Source organism: Tachyglossus aculeatus, chromosome X1 (genome assembly GCF_015852505.1).
Source record: "Tachyglossus aculeatus isolate mTacAcu1 chromosome X1, mTacAcu1.pri, whole genome shotgun sequence".
In the NCBI taxonomy this organism is placed as follows: Eukaryota; Metazoa; Chordata; class Mammalia; order Monotremata; family Tachyglossidae; genus Tachyglossus; species Tachyglossus aculeatus.
The window spans coordinates 119,472,375-119,496,740 of record NC_052101.1 but is presented as its reverse complement, the minus strand read 5'-3'; the positions used below and the strand labels follow the sequence as shown (position 1 = coordinate 119,496,740).

The window sequence follows — 24,366 nt, the reverse complement described above, 5'->3', positions numbered from 1 at the left end:
GAGAACTGAACGTCCCTAAATTACGACACCAAGCTTTGGTAATAGTTCTGTGGAAACCAAAGCAGGGCAGTTTGGAAAGGAGGAATGGCAGGTTGCTATCTCTCTGATGCCACTGATGGGGGTGAATAATAATGATGGTATTTGTTGAATGCTTACTATGTGTCAAGCACTGTTCTAAGTGCTGGGGTAGATAGAAGATAATCACGTTGGACACAGTCCCTGTCCCACATGGGGCTCACAGTCTCAATCCTCATTTTACAGATGAGGTAACTGAAGCCTAGAGAAGTTAAGTGCCTTGCCCAAGGTCCCACAGCAGCCAAGTGATGGAGGTGGGATTAGAACCCACATCCTTCTGACTCCCTGGCCCATGCTCTATCCACTAAGCCACGCTCTTGCTGGATGGGGCATGAGGAAGGATGATGCGGGAGGGCGAGCCACCTCGATAGCCACAACAAGGTCTTTGTGGACTACGTTAGCCAGCTAATGTCAAGATTTTTGCTGAGCCTTTCCACCCCGTGAGAAGCTCCTGGCGGTTCTTTGGACAGATACCTACATTGTTGAGAGCATAGTCCCAGCAGGTATTCCCCATTATGAACAGATTTGTAATTTATTCATTTATTTATTTATTTACATTAATGTCTGTTGCCCCCTCTAGACTGTAAGCTCATTGTGGGCAGGGAATTTGTCTGTTTATTGTTATATTTTACTCTCCCAAACACTTCATACAGTGCTTTGCACATAGTAAGCACTCAATAAATGCAATTGAATGAATGAATGAATTGAACTGAATGCATGAGTGGGTGTTTCAGTCCTCCCAATCCACCCACTGTGGTGAGATAATAAAGCAGCATGACATAAGAGAAGCAGGTGGCTTAGTGGGAAGAGCATGGGCTTGGGAGTCAGAGGTCACGGGTTTGAATTCTGCACCACTTGTCAACTGTGTGACTTTGGGCAAACCACTTCACTTCTCTGTGCTTAAAACAGTGCTTTGCACATAATAAGCGCTTAACAAATCCCATCATTATTATTATTAGTCTCTGTGCCTCAGTTACCTCATCTGAAAAATTGGGATTAAGACTGTGAGCCCCACATGGGACAACCTGATAACCCTGTATCTATCCCAGCGCATACAACAGTGCTTGGCACATAGCGCTTAACAAATACCATCATTATTATCATTATTATCATTATAACTCTGGGCTTCGGGGTCGGGGAAAGCATTTTTGGCATGACGCTGCTCCAAAGACAGGGCTACTGGCAAGAGATATAACTCCTGTGTCCCATTTCTGCCTGGACTCAAAGAAAATTCCAATATTTATCCCGAAATCAGCATGACCTAGTGGATAGAGCTAGGGCCTAGGGGTTAGAAGGACCTGGGCTCTAATCCTGGCTCTGCCAGTTGTCTGCTGTGTGCCCTTGGGCAAATCACTTCACTTCTCTGGGCATCAGTTACCTCATCTGTAAAATAGGGATTAAGACTGTGGAGCCCCATGTAGGACAGGGACTGGGTTCAATCACATCGGCTTGTATCTACCCCAGTGCTTACTTCAGTGCCTGGCATATAGTAGGCACTTAACAAATACAATAAAAAAAACTGAGTGTGACCAATTTTTGTCTCTGTAACCCTGTTAAAATACAAATACAAAATTATTTTGCTTTAAAATTATCCTTTAAGTTGAGATCACCAATCTTCTACAAGAAAAGCAATAAAATTACTTTAAAACTGCCAATGTTAATTTATTGTATGTTCTCAAGAAGCCTAATCGCACACATCTGAGTCACGGAATATTTTGTTCCGCTCCCTCACCTGAATCTCTCTTTCCAAAAGTTATCAAAAGAAATAAATGTAGGTATATTTTTCATCAAGAAATTGCACTTGGCTGACAGGAGGGAAAAAAGTCTGTTTCTGCTGATCTTACCTGAAAAAGGGAAAAAACCTGTTTCTATAAAAAGGGGAGGGACCTGGTGTTTATGCCAAGTTTGTGTAGAAAGATTTATCAGGTAAAAGACAACAAATATGCTTTATGGAAATCAAAACCATGAAGTAAAAAGGGAAGGAATAGGGTGGGGAGAGAAAATAGGGGATAATTTGAGAGCTTTTGAAAGGCTAAAGCTACACATACTAAAGAGTGCCTTTTCTTCATAAATCTTTTTTAAAAAATCCATATCAGAGAAAAATTATTTCCTCAAATAAAATTAAGCTTTCAAATCCTTTCTGAATTACCAAATCTCTTCCAAAATGGAAATAAATGCATCATCCTAGACAGAGTCCACCAATGAACAATAATAATGATGGCATTTATTAAGCGCTTACTATGTTCTAAGCACTGGGGAGGTTACAAGGTGATCAGGTTGTCCCATGGGGGGGCTCACAGTCTTAATCCCCATTTTACAGATGAGGTAACTGAGGCCCAGAGAAGTTAAGTGACTTGCCCAAAGTCACACAGCTGACAATTGGCAGAGCCAGGATCTGAACCCATGACCTCTGACTCCAAAGCCCGGGCTCTTTCCACTGAGCCACGCTGCTTCAATGAATGAACTAAACTGATACGTAGCACTGTCCAGACATTTACTTGCATCTCAATATCTTCCACTGCAAGCTCAGGGGCTCTGGATGTGCTCAAGAAAGCTGTCACATGACAAGACTTGAACATGAACAGACACCCATTGGGATGATTGGGGGGTCAACTCCCATCTGGCATTCACTGAAGCTAAAAACAGAGACACAGAAAGGGAGGGAGGGAGACAAAGGGGGGATAGAAAGAGGGGGAAAAGAAGAGAGAGGAGAGAGAAAAGGAGGGGAGAGAGAAAGGGGGGAGAGAAAAAAGGGAGGAGAGAAAAGAAGGATAGAGATAAAGGGACATAGAGAAAAAAGGGAGAGGGAAAAAGGGAGGAGAGAAAAGGGGGGAGAGAGAAAGGGGGAGAGAGAGAAGGGGGAGAGAGAAAAGGGGGAGAGAAAATAAGGGGGAGAGAGAAGGGGGGAGAGAGAGAAAGGAGGAAGAAAAATGGGGGAAGAAAAATGGGGGAAAGAGAAAAAAGAGGGAAAGAAAAAAGGGGGAGAGAAAAAAGGGGAAATAGGAAAAAGGGGGGGAAAAGGAGGGAGAAACAAGAGGGGAGAAAGAGAAAAGGGGGGCAGAGAGAAGGAAGGGGGTAGAGAAGGAAGAGGGAGACAGGGAGACGGGGGGGGGAGACAGGGAGGGGGAGAAAAAAGGAGGGAGGAGAGAAAAGTAGAGGAGGAGACAGAAATAAGGAGAGGGAGAGAGTGTACTCCAGAGCACAATATTTATCACAACTCCAAATAAAAAGAGCACTTCCACTTCAAGAGTAAGGAATTGAAAATACTCTTTGCAATTTGAAAATTTTCAAATATCTTACCTCTAACATCTGGCAAATTCTTTGGTGACCACTTTACGGTTCTGTTTCCCACACAAAGGTGACCAAACAAGGCTTACAGTTATGGAAATTCCCAAGATAAAAATGGCAGGAAACCCCGCATAAGTAATTTTCTACCTAAATAAACATCACAGAACAACATTTCCCATGCGCATTTGTGAATGGTATTTAAACCTTTACAATGTTAACTGTGGCAGCAGTTGTGATACGCTATTCTTCAAGACAATTATGCTATCAACTTCATTTCATGGCCATTTTGTAAGATTGCTTCAGGATGTGTGATGAGTAATGTTTTTGTGGGTTTTTATTGCATGTCTAAGAACTGAAAACACAAGAAAGTTGCCTATTAAGCAACTCCTCATAGGCCATATCCCATGGAAGACAAGTTTCTTAAAGACACTGCCATAGAACTACGGGTTTGGCTGAGAGCTGGTCAACATTGGAGGCAGGTGTGAGGTGAAGAGAAGAGCAGTGGATCTTGGATGAACAGGATAGCGCTTACTCTTCTAATTTTTGCCCTTACCTATCTTCAAGTTGGTCTGCGTCTTGATATTATTTCTGTAAGGCCCTTCCTTCCTAAAAACCTCAAATGCTCACAATGAAAAGCTAGCTATGTCTTCTTCTCTCCCTTATGTCTTCTTCCTCCCTTCCCTCCACACCCACCACCCCCTTTCCAGTTCATAAGCTCTTCCCTCTACCAACCTTTCATTCCCTTTGTCCCCCTTTATCCCTTCTGGATGCAGTGAAAAACAGAACCATATCACAGTCATAATAGTAAATTCTGTCCAGAAAAAACAACAGAGAAAGGGCAAAAATTTTAGACTGCCTCAGACTTTGGATGATGGAAATAATGTGAAAAACACAACCATTTTTATTCAGCTAGAGAGGCATTTGTCACACTTTTTCCCCTAGTCAAATAAGAGTCATGTGGATTAACAATGAGATCTAGAAAAACGTCTCCTGATTATGTCCTGCCAAATTTCTGTGGTCATGGGCTCTCTGCTTTTAGTTGCTCTGTTTACTTTGGAGCAAACACAAGATAGTTTGCTGATCATTACAGCCAATTAAATTGTGGTATTTCTTAAACACTATGTGTCAAGCCCTGTACCTAGTGCTGGGGTAGAGAAACGATAAATCAGGTCCCACATGGGGTTCACAGTCCAAGGAGGAGGGAGAACAGATATTGAATCCCCATTTTGCAGATGAGGGAACTGAGGCCCAAAGAAGTGCCCAAAGTTACACAGCAGACAAGTGGCAGAGCCAGGATTAGAACCCAGGTCCTTCTGACTCCCAGGCCTGGGCAGTATTCACGAGGATATTTCCGCTAAGCCACACTGCTTCTCTTGAGTACTTACTGTGTCGGAGCACTGTACTGAGCTCTCTGCCTCAGAAGCTGCTTGCCCAGGCCACATCTTTATCTGGCTGAAGAGTCCTGTACAAACCAGGGTCTGGGTCTGCCCATGTTGGATCTTCTCAAGCCCGCTAAGGTACTTTCAGGGTTCAGAACTTGCACATGCTATCTTAGATAAACTCAGGAGTCTATACAGCATTAGCACCCCAATTCGGCAAGAAGGCTGTATAACAGATTCATTCATTGAGAAGCAGCGTGGCTCAGTGGAAAGAGCCCGGGCTTTGGAGTCAGAGGTCATGGGTTCAAATCCCGGCTCCTCCAACTGTCAGCTGTGTGACTTTGGGCAAGTCACTTAACTTCTCTGTGCCTCAGTTACCTCATCTGTAAAATGGGGATTAAAGCTGTGAGCCCTCCATGGGACAACCTGATCACTCTGTAACCTCCCCAGTGCTTCGAACAGTGCTTTGCACATAGTAAGAGCTTAACAAATACCATCATCATCATCATTCATTCTATCATACTTATTGAGCACTTACTGTGTGCAGAGGACTGTATTAAGTGCTTGAGAAAGCACAACAATAAACAGACACATTCCCTATGGGGGCGGGGGGGGGGGGGGGGAGACAGACATCAATCAAATAAATTACAGATATGTACATAAGTGCTGTGGTGCTGGAAAGGGGGAAGAACAAAGGGAACGAGTCAGGGCGATGCAGACTGGAGTGGAAGAAGAGGAAAAGTGGGGGGGGGGGGGCACTTAGTCTGCAAAGGTCTCTTGGAGGAGATGTGCCTTCAATAAGGCTTTGAAGGGAGGGGAGAGTCATTGTCTGTCGGATTTGAGGAGGGAGGGCGATCCAGGCCAGAGGCAGGATATGGGCTAGCAGTCCAACTCTAGACTTAATAATAAAAATAATAATAATGGTATTTGTTAAGCGCTTCCAGGCACTGTACTAAGCACTGGGGTACATACAAGCAAATCGGGTTGGATGCAGTCCCTGTCCCATGTGGGGGTCACAGTCTCAATCCCCATTTTACAGATAGGGAACTGGGGCCCAGAGAAGTAAAGTGACTTGCCCAAGGCCACACAGCAAACAAGCAGCAGAGCCAGGATTAGAACCCATGACCTTCTGACTCCCAGGCCCATGCTCTATCCACTACAACAGGCTGCTGGTCAGCACCTTGTGGGAAGGAAATTATGTCAACCAACTCAACTGTATTGTACTTTCTCAATCAATCAGCAGTATTTATTGAACACTTAATGGGTGCAGAGCACTGGACCGAGCACTTGGGAGAGCTCCTTGGGGGTAGGGAATGTGTCTGCTTATTGTTAAATTGTACTCTCCCAAGTGCTTACTACAGTGCTCTGTACCCAGGAAGCGCTCAATAAATACCATCGAATGAATGAGTATATACAATATAAGCAGCGTGGCCTATTGGTTAAAGCATGGGCCTGGGAGTCAGAAGGACCTGGGTTCTAATCCCGGCTCTGCCACTGTCTGCTGTGTGATCTAGGGATTGGGTCCAACCAGATTATTCATTCATTCATTCAATTGTATTTATTGAGCGCTTACTGTGTGCAGAGCACTGTACTAAGCGCTTGGGAAGTACAAGTCGGCAACATATAGAGATGGTCCCTACCCAACAATGGGCTCACAGTCTAGAAGGGGGAGACAGACAACAAAACATGTAGACAGGTGTCAAAATCATCAGAACAAATAGAATTATAGCTATATGCACAAACCCAATCATACTGGGATTTATTTCAGATCAGCCCATACACCTACCTCACCTCACTACTCACTTACTACAAACCAGCCTGCACACTTTGCTCCTTTACTGCCAACTTTCTCACTGTACCCTGATCTCATCTATCTTGCTGCCGACCTCTCACCAATGTCGAACCCCTGGCCTGGAATGCCCTCCCTCCTCATATTCATTCATTCATTCAATCGTATTCTACCCTAGTGCTTAGAACAGTGCCTGGCACACAGTAAGTGCTTAACTAAAACCATTTTTAAAAAGCACTTAGTGCAGTGCTCTGCATATAGTAAAGCACTCAATTGACTGATGTTATCTTCAGAAGCTCAGGGTAGGCAGGCTTGGGTAAAGCCAAAAGAAAATTTCAGCCCATTTAGAGCCCTGCTACAGAGCCCAGAACCCCTCAAATAGAACTGCTCCAGAGAAAGAGAACAGGAAAGCAGAAGATATTGATAATGACAATAGCAATTATAAAAATTGTGGTTTTTATTAAGCCATTACTAAGTGCCAAGCACTGTGCTATGTGCTGGAGTAGATACAAAGTCATCAGATTGATTCTTCCCTCCCACAACATTTTCATCAGCCTGCTCAGCTCGCTAGAGCGTCGGCTCCATCAATACCCTGCTGTAAAAATCAGTATCAAAATCCTTTCACAAAGCACACCCAGCTAAGCAGCGCGGGGAGGGCGGCGGTGGCGGGGGTTTCTACTCCCTCATGGCAACAAGCTCTTTCCCGATTGGGTTCTCAGGATAGCTGAAAGTGATGCCATCTCAATATCTAGTATACTGTGAAGTGAAGCTACTCCATTGCCTGTAAGCTCGTCCTCTAGACTGTTAGCTCACTGTGGGCAGGGAATGTGACTGTTTATTGTTTTTGTTTGTTTTTTGTTTTTAATGGTATTTGTTAAGTGTTCACTATGTGCCAGGTACTGTTCTAAGCATTGGGGTAGATAGAAGATCATCGGGTTGGGCACAGTCCCTGTGTACTCCCCCAAGTGCTTAGTTCAGTGCTCTGCACACAGTAAGTGCTCAATAATACAATTGACCGACAGTGAGAGTATCTCCCCCCTGGCTCTTTTCTTTTGTTTTTTTCTTTTTTTACAGTATTTATTAAATGTTTACTATGTTCCAGGCACTATAACTAAGCATTGGGGTAGATACAAAGTAATCAGGATGGACACAGTCCTTGTACCACACGGGGCTCACAGTCCTAATCCCCATTTTCCAGATGAGGTAACTGAGGCACAGAGAAGTTAAGTGGTTTGCCCAAGGTCACACAGCAGACAAGTGGTGGAGCTGGGATTAGAACTCAGATCCTTCTGACTCCCAGGCTCGGGTTCTATCCACTAGGCCACGCTGCTTTTCCTTCTGCCTTCCTGCAATTTTAGACCTCACTGCATTTCGCCCAGTTCAACCCTCAAACAGCTGAGTTTGGGAGGTTTGGGTTTTTCTGGGAGGAGACCTGGAGAGGTGGTTTAAACTCCAGCACCAACCAACAGAATTACCAGAAGAAAACAGAAAAAGACCATTCTTTTTGGCCACTTGGTGATGATGCAACCCAGAAGAAATACAAAAACTAAGGGAGAGGGGGAGAAGGGGAAAGTTACAGCAATATCAGTCAGGGGGAATATTTATTAAAGGAAAAAACTTAAGAGTCCAAAGTAGTTGATGAAAACTTGGGATAATTTTCCTGTCACCAACTGAGCCTAGAAATGCCAAATTTCAGACTACAAGATAATCATTAAGCATGAGGAGTAGTCTTTAGAACTCACTAAGGAAAGGAGAAATGAAAAGACTATTTGTGCAGACACGTTTTAGTCACCTATGCATAGTAGTTATGCCCATGGAGTCCAATTCACCTCATCTTCAGTTGAGAATTTCAAGCAGTTTCTTCAATCGCACCCTTTAAATCCTTTGCCAAAAGGTTAGAGTGAGCATTCAAATAGAACAGAAGAGTTGGGTTAAACCACGGCTCTCAAAACAGGTTCGGCTCAGACCGAACAGTTCTTTTCTAGCATCTGTTACCAGGAGACTGCTTTGCCTGGTTGTGAACGTTTCCATTATTTATGACAAATCAAAAGTAATCAAGATCAAAACTGAATCTGAGGAACACAAGAAATACGTTCTTCCATAACAAAAGCACCTACTGCGAAGACAAACAAGTCAAATGGTCAGCTGCAACACTGAGATAAGCAAATGCATGAGTGTCAGGAACTGTTTTTTGGTACTGCAGACCTGTTCCAGATAGTGAATGTCAGAACATTTTAAATACTGTTAGAAAGAAAAAGTCTGTAGGAAAGACTTTGTAGAGTTATTTATTGGGGCTGAGATATCCGAATCAGTGGTACTTTTGAGTATGAGGAACATATATCCAGAAATTCTAATGCCAACTTGAATGTGCCCCCAACCTTCTCTCTGAGTTCGGACTGTAAGACGTTTGTGAAAGGTCTCTGTGACTCTCAAATCTACTCCATGCCTGGTGACCGATACAAGCTGAGATGTCAAGGAAATCAAGAATTTCCCATTTTGAATGGAGGAAGTTGGCTCGACTACCCTTTCTGTCCAAGAGGATGCAGGCAAGACATCACCCCAGGCACAGTGGGGAGGAAAGCCACTGTGGCTCCCAGTGCCGGGAGCAAGTGTGTTAAGGGGAGTGTGAAGTCTATATTGAAAGCTTGTTGTGGGCAGAGAATGTTTGTTTATTGTTAAATTGCACAGTGCTTTGCACACAGTAAGCACTCAATAAATACGAATGCATGAATGAATGAATGAATGAAAAAACAAACCGTTTCCCTCAGACCCAATCCAGGATTCTTCTCCTTGAACCAGTCCTCCCTGGCCACAGCAATGCCGTTTGCCTTCATGGGGAGAAATGGGCTGTGGAAAAACTCACTTGAGGTGCCTGGAGGTGGTAAACAATCCTATCTTGATGGCCCGAGGTCACATCCCTTTCTGAGGAGAGCTATTCCCAGATGGGATGGCCCCTCCAATATAAGAGAGCCATTCCATGTACTCAGGTTCATATCTGCTGCCCCCCCCCCCCTTTTTATGTTATTTGTTAAAGCATTTACTATGTGTCAAACACTGCTGTAAGAGAATTAGGTTGGATGGACACAGTCCCTGTCCCACATGGGGCTCACAGGCTAAGTAGGAGGGAGAACCAAGGCCCAGAGAAATGAAGTGACTTGCTCAAGGTCACCCAGCAAGCAATTGGCAGAGCCGGGATTAGAACCCATATCCTCTGACTCCCAGGTCCATGTTCTTTCCACTAGGCCATGCTTCTTCTCCTCCTCCTTTTCCTTCTTCCTCGGGTTTCTAAAAGTCTTTCAGTATCCGTCTCCCCTGCTCAAATGTAAATTCCTTGAGGGCAGGGACCATGTTCATTTACTGGCAAGTGGACTCTCCCAAGCACTTAGTTCAGTGCTCTGCACCCAGTAGAAGCTCATTAAATACTCCTGAGTGACTGCCTAGGGCAACTTTCTTCACCGATTTAGGGGACAGGAATTATTCTCTTCTTTTCCCTCCCATCCCCCCAGTAAATCTACACTGGTCCTGTCAGTACAAGTGATTGAATGACTCGAAAGTCTATAGTGGCTCTCTGCAGCCACGTGTATTAAATTACAATTGCCTAGTGGAAATAGCACAGGACCAGGAGTCAGGAGACCTGGGTTCTAATCATGGCTCCCGCCGATTCGCCTGCCATGCGACCTCGCGCAAGCCCCTTCTCTTCTCTATGTCGTAACCTGCTCCTCTGGAAAATGAGTATTTTTTAGGTATTAAGTACCTATTCTGTCTCCTCTTTGGTCTATGAGCTTCATATGAAGCTGGGGCTGTGTCTTAGTCTGATTATTAAGTATCTTCTGGGAAGCAGCGTGGCTTAGCGGAAAGAGCATGGGCTCGGGAGTCAGAGCATGTGGGTTCTAATCCTGGCTCCGCCACTTGTCTGCTGTGTGACCTTGGGCAAGCCACTTCACTTCTCCATGCCTCAGTTACCTCATCTGTAAAATGGGGATTAAGACTGTGAGCCCCACGTGGGACAACCTGATTAGCTTGTATTTACCCCAGCACTTAGAACAGTGCTTGGCACATAGTAAGTGCTTAACGAATACCATAATTATTATTATTATTACTACCCCAGCTCTTAGCACAGTGCCTGGCACATAGTATGCCCTGAAATACCAAACTAACAAAAATCATGATTTTTGTTCTTATTAAACCACTTGACTCCACATCTCAAAGCTCTCCACCAACTAGCCTTCCCTCAACTCACCACTGCCCTCTTCATCTAAAACACCCCAGTCCAAGCTCTCTGGTCTTAGGGTGGAGGCACATGAATCAATAGGACTTTTTAGAATGAGAAAAACCCAACCCTTTTGCTCCCCCAAGCCATTATACATGCGATTTCCCACACTTGAAACACCCTCCCCCATTTCTCCTCACCAATCCACACCCCCTACCCAAATCACACCCCAGCCTTCAAGGCTCTACTGCGTGAAACTTTCCCAGATCAACCCCCTCAATTCTGGTATGAATAGCTCTGTAAATCTTGCATATAGATTTCTCTTATTGGTACTCAAGTTCTTTGCCTCTGGCACTTGCACTTTTATCTATTGCATGCTCATGTTTTTTGTGTTCTGTCTTGATTCCCTATTAGTAGCACATTCCTCAAAGGTAGGGGCAATGTCCTATTTGTTTTTAATTCTCCTATAGCCTCTAGTGTAGAGCTCTGTAGTAATAATAATAATAATAATGGCACTTGTAAAGCACTTACTGTGTGCCAAGCACTGTTCTAAATGCTGGGGTAGACACAAGTTAAACAGGTTGGACACAGTCCCTGTCCCACTTGGGGCTCACACTCTTAATCCCCATTTTAGAGTTGAGGTAACTGAGGCCCAGAGAAGTTAAGTGACTTGCCCAAGATCACACAGCAGACATAATAATAATAATAATAGTAATAATAATAATAATAATAATGGTATTTGTTAAGCACTTACTATGGGCGAAGCACTGTTCTAAGTGCTGGGGGGGATACAAGGTGATCAGGTTGTCCCATGTGGGGCTCACAGTCTTAATCCTCATTTTACGGATGAGGTAACTGAGGCACAGATAAGTTAAGTGGCTTGCCCAAGGTCACACAGCTAAGTGGCAGAACCAGGATTCGAACCCATGACCTCTGACTACCAAGCCCATGCTCTTTCCACTGAGCCACGCTGCTTCTCTACATGTGGCAGAGCCGGAATTAGAACCCAAGTCCTTCTGGCTCCCAGGTCCGGGCTCTATCTACAAAGCCACGCTGCAGGTGCTCACAAAACACTGGGATGATGATGATGAGATTTACAAGAGACCAATCTCTACCCAACAACAATAGTAATGATTGAGGTATTTGTTTAGTGCTTACTTCATGCCAAGCACTGTACTAAGCACTGGGGTAGGTATGATTATAAGGATATGGGACACAGTCTCTGTCTCATACAACAGAGGACAGAATCAGGTTTACTGAGATTCTCCAATATTCCCCTTCTAGAAAGAGGACCCACCACTGTTAGGTGGGTTGATGAAGTTTGGGGATTAAAATTTTGAATAAAAGAGTCAAAATTGTATGGAAATGTCCACAAGCAACCAAAACAAGGGCCACAATATTGATACAAACGCTACTTCATGTTGAAACATGGAGTACATTTCAAAATGCAAGATCCCTAAGGCCTGTCATTCTTGGCTTAAATGGATTTTGACAAAAATTCCCAGACTACCAAAAGTATCATTTAGATTTAGCCAATCTTTCCCCAAATTTTGACTGAATCGAGTCTTTTCAAAAAATATTTTCCAAAGTATTTTATTATGAAAATTCAACACAACAGGTAAATTCCAACATCTGAAACGTTCCGAGGCAGAATCCATTTCAGATAACTAATGGGAGAGCCGGGGACAGCAGAGTGCCATTTCCAACCAGGATCTGGGGGTTCAGGCGGTTCTCAGGATTAGAAAGGGGACCCGTTTTAGTATATAGAGGTACTCAATGTTGCAGTCAATTATTTACTCTGATCACTCTATTTGTAAATCCTGTCAAGATTGTCTCCTCAGAAGGTAGACTCCCTGTGGGTGCGGTAGTTTCCCAAGCACTTATTACCACACACTGTTCCCACAGCGTGCGATTTCCCACAGCGTGCGATAGCGGCGTGGCCAAGTGGATAGAGCCCGGGCCTGGAAGTAAGTCAGAAGACCTGGGTTCTAATACCGGCTCCACCACTGGCCTGCTGTGTGACTTTGGGCAAGTAACTTCACTTCTCTGGGCTTCAGTTCCCTCATCTATAAAATGGAGATTAATCAATCAATCAATCAATCGTATTTATTGAGCGCTTACTGTGTGCAGAGCACTGTACTAAGCGCTTGGGAAGTACAAGTTGGCAACATATAGAGACAGTCCCTACCCAACAGTGGGCTCACAGTCTAGAAGGGGGAGACAGAGAACAAAACCAAACATATTAACAAAATAAAATAGAATAGATATGTACAAGTAAAATAAATAGAGTAATAAATATGTACAAACATAGACACAGGTGCTGTGGGGAAGGGATGGAGGAAAGGCGGAAGGGATGGAGAGGGGGACGGGGGGAGAGGAAGGAGGGGGCTCAGTCTGGGAAGGCCTCCTGGAGGGAAGGGAGGAAGAGAAGGGAGGAAGAGAGGAAGAGAGGAAGGGAGGAAGAGGAAGATTAAGACTTTGAGCCCCAAGTTGGACAGGGACTGTGTCCAACCTGATTAACTTTATCTACCCCAGCACTTAGAACAGTGCTTGCCACCATAGTAAGTGCTTAAATACCATTAAAAAAACAAAAAAAGGCATTCAATAAATACTATTACTACTACTCCTGCTCCTCCTCAGTCCCTTCTCCCGCCAGCAGTTTCCCCTTTCTGAGTAGGGATAAGCAGAATAGTTCTCCCATACACCAAAATAAATACTGATGTTCGCCTCATGGTATCACACTTTTCCCCTGCTGTTTTCTGCCAGTCTTTCTTGTAGTAATAAACCCTGCTACACTCTCAGAATAAAATACAAACAGCTAAAGGTGAAGGATGTTAAAACTCCCAAGCTCTGTTGGTGCAGCTCTATGGGCACAAAGCTGTTACTGTAGACTAGAAGGCCCATTCCCTGTGTTAAAAAAGTAAAGTATAAAAAAATTAAAATCCTTTTAAGGAAAATGAGGAATTCCCCAAAAGGGTGCACGGTTTGATTTCAAACTGTCGGCAGCACCTTTTATTTTTGCACATTCCTGAAGAACTGTAACTATAACGTGAAAGCCCCCAAGAGAAAAAAAAAAAGTCCTACCTTTCTGACAGTGGTCATGGGTCCAACACCTTTCGATGAAAAGACCATTTATTACAGTAGCTGGGCAGCTGCTTTTTCCTTTCACAGTTCCTGGACAAACATCTCCGCATTCTTCTTTATCATCTTTGTTTTCAACAATGTAGTTATCTTCAACAGAATCTAAAATTCGAGACCAGTCAATAGTGGACAAGTAGCATAGCTCATTATTCTTCTCAATCCGAACTGCTCCTCGGGTGATATTCATTAGATTGTAAAGGCCAATTTCTTTCAAGTGGACCATCTCAAAGATGACCAGGGCATAGTTAAAAAAGAGACGGGTTCCACGGATAACAGTGAGATTGGGGAAGAGGTCCTTTAAACTCTCTAGGCCATACACCCGGAAAAGTAATAAATAGTCTGTAATCATAGTAAGTTTGGGAAAACTAAGTCCTCGGAAATCTTCAGGCTTGGTTTTAAACATGAGCAGTATTTGCAAGTGGCCCTCAATCACAGAGCAGTTTTCTAGAGCATACAGCTGTGTCAGGTTATTTCGAATGTCCATGTTCGGGCAAACTGGAAGAGAAAAGAAAAAAAAAACAAGTTCATTAAATTGTGGTATTTTTCAATCATTCCATCAGTCGCTCGCGTTTGTTAAGCATCTACTCTGTATCAAGCACGGTACAAGCTAATCAGAACGGATACACTCCCTGTCCCACATAGGGCTCACAGTTTAAGGGGGAAGGTACTGAATCTCCATTTTAAAGATGAGGAAACTGAGGCACAGAGAAGTTAAATGCCCTGCCCAAGGTCACACGGAAGGCAAGTGGCGGAACCAGGATCAGACTCCCAGGCCTGTGCTCTTTCCACCAAGCCACACTGCTTCCCTGATTTTATGAACAGAAATTAATTTCAAACACAAATCACTCGATTCTACAAATGAATTGCCTTTCATTAACATTTCTGAATCAAGCAGTCACAATCTGGATGGTCAATGACCTGGCATTTAGAAGAGAAAAAAAACAAAAACAAAAACACACATAATAGCCAGAGCCTATGGGCAATTTAAAAAAAAATCAGATCAGATTATGCAGTTAATACAATTGGATTACAAGGAATTATTGGGCAATATGGTGTGTGAATGCTGATGTTAGGAGAAAGTTTTACTAAGTAATTAAAGCATGTATCCGGTTTTGATTTGGTCGTTAGTAGAAGGATAATGGATTGCTCCCTCATAATAAATTATGTGGCACTCACACACCCTTCTTGTTCATTTAATCGCCAGTTCATTTGGCAATGGCAGAGTTTTTCCAATAGCTGAGCTAAAAAAATGTAATCAGCCAAAAGGTTAATCCTCAGAGAAATCTCTACCATGAATAGCTTGCTGAACAAAAGAGGCAATAAATTGGATGGAAAAAACCAATGCACACAGTAAACAAAAACACATTTTTAAAATGGGCTCATATCACATTCTGTACAGAACACATTAAACCAAGTCATCAGAGAGAAAAAAAACAGGAAGCCAGAAATGGTACCGGGATGAACACACACCACTGAACAATGGTAGCGATTCAGCAACGAGATCAATTGCACCTTGCTGGCACAGGTTTTAGCAAAATAGTGAAAACCACAAGCGAACAAATCTACTTGACAGAAGAAACTGTGAAACACCAGAGCAAATAAAAGTAAATCCACTAAAAAAAAAAAATTCTAAATTTGATAACCAGCAAAACTCAAAATTAAATCATCCCTGAAGTTACACACTGAGAATGTTTCTCTGGCGGGGATAGGCCAGCAACGACTGGTACAGGCATCAAATTTAAACTGTGACTGGTACCAGAGCAAAAATCCATCAATGGTATTAATTAAGCATATACTGTGCACAGAGCACTGTACTATGTGCTGTGAGAGAGTACAATATAACAAAGTTGGCAGACACAATCCCTGCCCACATTGAGCTTAGAGCCCCGCTGCCTGATCATAAGAAAGTAAGGAGAGATTCATTCAATCATATTTATTGAGGGCTTACTTTGTGCAGAGCACTGTACTAATCGTTTGGGAGAGCACAATACAACAATAAACACTTTCCCTGCCCACAATGAGCTCACAGTTGAGAGAGAGACACAGAGAGAGGGAGAGAGAGAGAGAGGGAGTATAAGCAACAGAAAAAGGCAAAGGCAGAAGGAAGGTGAGGGGAAAATGATTACAGTGGAAGAACATTCAAACCAGAACATTTCTAAATAAGTACACTCATTACTGCCATTACAAGTGTTTGTAATACATCATTTTGCCAGAGCATTGTTAGGAAATCAGGCAACATTGTAACATTGTTCTGACAACACAAACCTGTTGGCTCCATTTGCCACTTCATAGGAAGAAACTGCTTGTGAACTTGCAAGCATGTGCACAACACTGGAACAAGTTTAACTTAACGTGAGGTTTTCCAAAATGCAACTCTTGCATAATAATGGTGATGATGATATTGTTAAGCACTTACTATGCATCAAGCACTGAGTAAGCGCAGGAGTGGATACAAGCAAAATGGGTTGGACAGTCATGCCAGGAGGACTTGGAATATTCTTAATAATAATTACAAAAATAATAATAATAGTAACTGTGGCATTTGTTAAGTGCTTATTATGTGCCAAGCACTGTTCTAAGTGCTGGGGTGGCTACAAGGTAATTCATTCAATTCTATTTATTGAGCGCTTACTGTGTGCAGAGCATTGTACTAAGTGCTTGGGAAGTACAAGTCGGCAACATATAGAGATGGTCCCTACCCAACAACAGGCTCACAGTCTAGAAGGGGGAGACAGAAAACAAAACAAAACATCTAGACAGGTGTCAAAATCATCAGAACAAATAGAATTAAAGCCATACGCACATCATTAGCAAGATAAATAGACTAGTAAATATTGTCCCAGGTGGGGGTCACAGTCTTAATCCCCATTTTACAGATGAGGTAACTGAGCCAAAGAGAAGTTAAGTAGCTTGCCCACGGTCACATAGCAGACAAGTGGCGGTGCCAGGATTAGAACCCACATCCTCTGACTCCCAAGCTCATGCTCAAGAAACGCTACCATGTATCCAGAAACAATTTTAGACACAGTATGGGTCTGTCTCCCCCATTAGATTGTAAACTCCTTGTGTGCAGTGATCATGCACTCTCACAAGCACTTAGTACAGTGTACTGCACTCAGTAGATGTTTAATATATACTACTGATTAATTTTAGCTATAGCTTTAGAAGTAGCTATATAGAGCTTAGAGAAGCAGTGTGGCCTAATGGAAAGAGTCTGGGCCTGGGAGTCAGAGGGCCTGGGGTTCTAATCCTATCTCTGCCACTTTAATAATTATGGTACTTGTTAAGCACTTACCATGTGCCAAGCACTCTTCTAAGCACTTGTCTGCTGTGTGACCTTGGGCAAGACACTTAACTTCTCTGTGCCTCAGTTACCTCATCTGTAAAATGGGGATTAAATCAAAGGTATTTATTGAGCACTTACTATGTGCAGAGCACTGTACTATGCGCTTGGGAGACTACAATACGACAGAATTCGTGGCGATGTTCTCTGCCCATAATGAGCTTACAGTCTAGAGGGGGAGAAAGACATTAATATAAATAATTTATATTGTGTAATTTAAAGATATGTACATAAGTGTTGTGGGGTTGCGGGGGCGGAGTGATTATCAAATGTCCAAAGGTCACAGAACCAAGTGCAAATCTTCCTCCCTCCAACTTAGACTGTGAGCCCCATGTGGGACGGGGACGGTATACAACCTGATTATCTTGTATCTACCCCAACACTTAGAACAGTGCTTGACACATAGTAAGCACTTAAAAAATAACAATAGTGAGAAGCAGTGTGGCTTAGTGGAAAGAGCATGGGCTTGGGAGTCAGAGGTCGTGGGTTCTAATCTTGGCTCCGCCACTTGTCAGCTCTGTGACTTTGGGTAGGTCTATTCTCTCTGCCTCAGTTACCTCATCTGTTAAATGGGGATTAAGACTATAAACCTCACATGGGACAACCTGATTACCTTGTATCGACCCCAGCACTTAGAACAGTGCCTGGCACATAGTAAGCGCTTAACAAATACCATCATTATTAAAAACCATAAAAAAGCTACACAGCTCAAAAAAGTATGCCAAAATACATCTGTAAAGTCTACCCATGGAAAGAAGAGAGTACTAAAAGTAATAGGAACCTATATCCTTCACCACCTGTGAAACTGGGGGTGCACTCAATTGTGATAAGAATAATAATAATAATGGTATTTGTTAAGCACTTACTATGTGTCAAGCACTGTTCTAAGCACTGGGGTAGATACAAGCTAATCAGGTTGAACACAGTCCCTGTCCCACATGGGGTTCAGTCTTAATTCCCATTTTCCAGATGAGGGAACTGAAGCCCAGAAAAGTGAAGTGACTTGCCCAAGGTCACATAGCAGACAGGTGGAGGGGCTGGGATTAGAAGCCAGGTCCTTCTGACTCCCAGGCCCAGGCTCTATCCACGAGGCTATGCTGCTTCTTAGGGACTCGGCAGCAAGGACTGACAGCCATATCACACAGGTCTTATGTCCTCAAGACTGTAAGCTTGTTAATAATAATAATGATGGTTTTTGTTAAGCACTTACTATGTGCCCAGCACTGTTCTAAGCACTGGGGTATATACGAGTTAATCAGGTTGCCCCACGTGGGGCTCACAGTCTTAATCCCCATTTTCCAGATGAGGTAACTGAGGCACAGAGAAGTGAAGTGACTTGCCCAAAGTCACACAGCCGACAACTATGAGCCCACTGTTGGGTAGGGACTGTCTCTATATGTTGCCAACTTGTACTTCCCAAGCGCTTAGTGCAGGGCTCTGCACACAGTAAGCGCTCAATAAATACGATTGATTGATTGATTGATTGGAACCCACGACCTCTGACTCCCAAGCCTGGGCTCTTTCCACTAAATCACGCTGCTTGTTGTGGGCAGAGAATGTGTCTACTAATTCTATTGTACTCTCCCAAGTGCTTAGTACAGTGCTCAGTACAGATTAATGTCTGGGTGTGGGTGCGGTGACTTACGACTGCTTGCTCTTCCTCCTTCGGAAGGGGCTGGGGATGAATGAGTAAGATGGGAAGGGATCATGGCTGAGGACAAGGAAGAGTTAAACTCACCATTTTCTTTCCACTCCCCTTTTTCCATCTTGTCTGTTTTATGGAGGGTTTATTCAACCAGACTGATATTAATAAATCTAAATCATAATTTACAATATTGGCAAAAGGCTAGACCAAAATCCTATTCATGAACATTAGGTACTCTGTGTTTCTGGGTGAGTGAATGCAGCCCACACAGGCACAGCATCGCCAGAGACTCATTAGAGATCTTTTATTTCAGCCTTGGGGTCCACTTGCTTCCCCAGGCACAGTTTAGGGAAAAGAACTGACTGAACATTATAATTCACAAGCAGGGAATATAAATCACCAAAATCAACCAGTTGGGTAAACCCCACATGCAGTGATTACTGCTGTTGGAAAATGCTAGCGAATTGGGGGGCCGGGGGGGGGGGGGGGTCTATCTTGGATAAAAGACACAAAAATGTATAATATGTGAGGCTTAAAGCCAGTGTGACAAAGCTAGATTCTTTTTTTCAAGGGGCAGAGGGAAAAATAACAGAAATATTCCTTCATATTCTCTCTCTCTCTCTCTCTCTCCCCCCCCCCCTTCCTCCTCCTGTTGTTAACTTGCCCAAGAGGAAGATCATTTGGGCTTGGGGGGAGGGGTGCTTGGGTGGGGGGGGAATGAAGGTGTGCAGGGGGAGAGGTGGAAAAGAATGGGTATAAGAGGGCTATATTTGATGCTGTTGTTCTCTCTCTCTCTCTCTCTCTCTCTCTCTCTCTCTCTCTCTCTCTCTCTCTCTCTCTCTCTCTCTCTCTCTCTCTCTCTCTCTCTCTCTCTCTCTCTCTCTCTCTCTCTCTCTCTCTCTCTCTCTCTCTCTCTCTCTCTCTCTCTCTCTCTCTCTCTCTCTCTCTCTCTCTCTCTCTCTCTCTCTCTCTCTCTCTCTCTCTCTCTCTCTCTCTCTCTCTCTCTCTCTCTCTCTCTCTCTCTCTCTCTCTCCCCTCCACATTCCCCCACCACCACCACATAATCTTGGTCCAATCTCTCGCCTCCATGGAAACACTGCCTGCAATTATGCATGTATTCAGCATTAATATAGTTCTATTCACTAATCACCTTCCCTATGTCCTATCTGCTTACATCTTATCAACCCCAGCACTTAGTAGAGTGTTTGGTGCTCAACAGATATGACAATTATTATTTCGATTCCTTTTGTTCCATTTAATAATAATGAATAAGGTGGCTAATGCATCATTAATCTGCAGCTTTTTTTTTTTCCAGCATGGGCTGTGTTTGAATATATCACCATGGGAATGAGTTGGACATGCCTGTTTCTAGCTGGTGTTTAGGAGATGTTCCTTGGTGAGTTCTATCCTGAACTACAAGTAGCACCTATATTCCCATCCTCCCTCAAAAGTCATTTCTTAGGAATTCAGGTTTGTAATTTGAGTCTGAAGTATGAGTTATGGATCTCGACTTCACTAGCCAAGGCCTGTTTAGGTAAATGAATTACTTCCATGCAAGCATTTTTGTTGCCTCTTCCACGCTCGAGACACATGTATTTAAATGTTAGGTCATCTCAGAGATCCATTTTCACAATTATGAGACAATTAAGCCACGAGAAGCAGCATGGCTTAATGGAAAGAGCACGGGCTTTGGAGTCAGAGGTCATGGGTTCAAATCCCAGCTCTGCCAATTGTCAGCTGTGTGACTTTGGGCAAGTCACTTAACTTCTCTGTGTCTCAGTTACCTCATCTGTAAAATGGGGATTAAGACTGTGAACCCCCCATGGGACAACCTGATCACCATGTAACCTCCCCAGTGCTTAGAACAGTGCTTTGCACATAGTAAGCACTTAATAAATGCCATCATTATTATTATTATAATTCAAAGCACTTTCCAATTATGATAACGGAAAAACTGGAAGATTCAGGCTTAACTGCACCCTTTACCCTCACACATAAACAAACAGCTTAGTTATTCAGCATATTAAGGGCATTAAATTCAACTGCTAGTCTAAAGGCCCTGACATATGTCCCCAGCTGGGGGTGGGGCTGGAGAAAAAAGTGTCAGTTGCAGGGGAGGGGTGGGGGAATAGCCACAGTGGGAGAAGTGCCTATTGAAGTTGGACCCAAGGGTCTTGGGAGAGGAGAGGAAAGATAATAATGATAGTGGTATTTGTTAAACACTTACTGTGTGTCAAGTACCGTTCTAAGCGCTGGGGTAGATACAAGTTAATCAGGTTGGACACAGTCCCTGTCGCACACGGGGCTCACAGCCTTCATCCCCATTTTCCAGATGAGGTAACTGAGGCACAGAAGAGGTAAGTGACATGCCCAAGGTCACACAGCAGAGAAGTGGCAGAGCCCGAATTAGAACCCAGGTCCTTCTGACTCCCAGACCCGTGCTCTATCCACTAGGCCACACTGCTGCTGGGCAACCCAGATGGCCAGTGAAAGACCCAGCTTGGGGTGGTATGCCTCTAAGAGCCGCTATCTGCCTCCACTGCTTGAAAGAAACCTGGCCACAGGAAACCAAGGAGAGACCAGGTTCCTTAATGCCAATTCGCTCCCTGACAGCCCTCCCCAACCCCCATCCCCCTTCACCCACCAGCTAGTTTTTTCTTTCCTTCTGCCACTCCCCTGGGAAGCAAGAGAAAGAATGTTGATGGGTCAAAAACTCCTGAAGCATGCACAGGAATCACTGACGACTGACATCTTTGCTATTTTAATACGTTAAACCATCAATCATATTTATTGAGCACTTACTATGTGCAGAGCACTGTACTAAGTACTTGGGAGAGTACAACAGAATTAGCAGACATGTGCCCTGCCCATAGCACAACAGCTTCAAAATCCCTTAGAGCTCAACACCTCTATTGCCAGCCATCACATACCCTCTTTACTTCAAAACAGCAACACGTCTTCCACATACAAACTGCTTTTCACATCCTACTGCTTAACACCAAATGTCCGAATCTCTATTACAAATAATTTTCGATGGCAAATGCATCCCTAAAGTGAAACTGCTTTAGAGGTATACTCTTTATATGCCCATTGTATGTCAAATTGGTATTTTTACATGCCTGTTATAAATTGTCAAGGATCAGACAGTCGTTGAAATGCTGAACCTGGAATTGTTAGTCATTCTATTACCAAGCCATCCTATTTTGAAATTCAAAATTGAATATTAGCCAACATCCAGCTTCACCTCTCTACTGACTAGAACATGTTCAGCCTGGAAGGTTTCTGGATTTCACTCGGTGAAGTTCTGCAAGCCTGTGTTGCAGTGTGTCTCTAATTGAGATCAATGGCATTTTATCATTACCTAGACTTTTGATGTAAATGGAATAACATCTAAGCTAATTGCTACAATTGAACTCATTCGTTCCCATTTAGTTGAAAAATGAAAATTAGGGCCCACTTATGTGACAAAGCTTTATGCTTATATATTTATTCTGCATGTCCAACCTGATTATTTATTTGGTGTCCAACCTGCTCACCTGGAATCTACCCCAGCACTTGAAACAGTGCTTGGCACGTAGTAAACACTTAGCAAATACCTCAATTATTACTATTATTATCATTATTATTATGTACCTAAGCCTTGAATCCCAACAGTCCTAGGAACCGAAGATCTACTCTACTACTCGGCCCCCAGAACAGTAGCATCACTGCTATGGCCAAATCAACCAACCACCAATGCAATTTCACCAAAATTTCTGCTTAGATCACTGCAACGCACCCAGCTCTCCTATAACCCAAGGGTCGTGTTCTTGAACTTTGCATTACAGAAAACTCACGCTCTAGTGGCATAGAGGCACACAACAGGGAAGCAGCGTGTGTGCCTGAGAGACAGAGGACCTGGGTTCTGATCCCAGCCCTGCCACTTGTCTGCTGTGTGACCTTGGGCAAGTCGTTTCACTTCTCTGTGCCTCAGTTCCCTCGTCTGTAAAATGGGGATTCAATACCTGTACTCCCACCTACTCAGAGTGTGAGCCTCATGTGGGACCTGATGAGCTTGTATCTACCCCAGTGCTAAGTACAGTGCTTGGCACAAAGTAAGCACTTAAATACCACAATTATTGTTTTTTTCCAACACTGTGTGGCAATATATCCAGACGCATGTCTGTCAGAAGAACGTTTTCTAATTCTACCATCAAGTTCTTTCCAAAATGCATAGTGAAAACATGAGCTCTGGAAGGACTTCTCTATGTTGCCGATTTGTACTTCCCAGGCACTTAGTACAGTGCTCTGCACACAGTAAGCGCTCAATAAATACGACTGAATGAATGAATGACCAATACACTACATATTAGTAAATCTAATTAGTAGTAAGGAACAGGAAGAGGTCAGCATGGCTTAGTGGCAAGAGCACGGGCTTGGGAGTCAGGGCTCGTGGGTTCTAATCCTGGCTCCACCACTTATCAGCTGTGTGACTTTGGGCATGTCACTTAACTCTTCTGTGCCTCAGTTACCTCATCTGGAAAATGGGGATGAAGGCTGTGAGCCCCATGTGCGACAGGGACTGTGTCCAACCTGATTAACTTGTATCTACCCCAGCACTTAGAATGGTACTTGACACACAGTAAGCGCTTAACAAATACCACTATCGTTATTATCTTTCCTCTCCTCTCCCAAGACCCTTGGGTCCAACTTCAATAGGCACTTCTCCCACTGTGGCTATTCCCCCACTCCTCCCCTGCAACTGACACTTTTTTCTCCAGCCCCACCCCCAGCTGGGGACATATGTCAGGGCCTTTAGACTAGCAGTTGAATTTAATGACCTTAATATGCTGAATAACTAAGCTATTTGTTTATGTGTGAGGGTAAAGGGTGCAGTTAAGCCTGAATCTTCCAGTTTTTCCGTTATCATAATTGGAAAGTGCTTTGAATTATAATAATAGAGAAGCAGCGTAGCTCAATGGAAAGAGCCTGGGCTTTGGGGTCAGAGGTCATGGGTTCAAATCCCGACTCCACCAATTGTCAGCTGTGTGACTTGGGCAAGTCACTTACTTTCTCTGTGCCTCAGATACCTCATCTGTAAAATGGGGATTAAGACTGTGAGCCCCCTGTGGGACAACCTGATCACCTTGTAACCTCCCCAGTGCTTAGAACAGTGCTTTGCACATAGTAAGCGCTTAATAAATGCCATTATTATTATTATTATTAATGATGACATTTATTAAGCGCTTACTATGTGCAAAGCACTGTTCTAAGTGCTGGAGAGGTTACAAGGTGATCAGGATGTCCCACGGGGGGCTCACAGTCTTAATCTCCATTTTCCAAATGACGTAACTGAGGCCCAGAGAAGTTAAGTGACTTGCCCAAAGTCACATAGCTGACAGTTGGCGGAGCTGGAATTTGAACCCATGACCTCTGACTTCAAAGTCCGTGCTCTTTCCACTGAGCCACGCTGATTAAGACTGTGAGCCCCGTGCGGGACAACCTGATTACCCTGTA

The 24,366-nt window shown here is 43.7% G+C and overlaps 1 protein-coding gene across 6 annotated transcripts in view; it reads right to left on the bottom strand.

Annotated features, from left to right (window-relative positions):
- Window positions 1–24,366, bottom strand: part of INSR (insulin receptor) — a 183,894-nt gene that overhangs the window by 139,008 nt on the left and 20,520 nt on the right. For all 6 annotated transcript variants that reach the window (XM_038772651.1, XM_038772652.1, XM_038772653.1 and 3 more), the window contains exon 2: window positions 13,826–14,377. In XM_038772651.1, coding sequence (XP_038628579.1) covers window positions 13,826–14,377 — 552 coding nt within the window. The remainder of the gene's footprint in view (window positions 1–13,825; window positions 14,378–24,366) is intronic.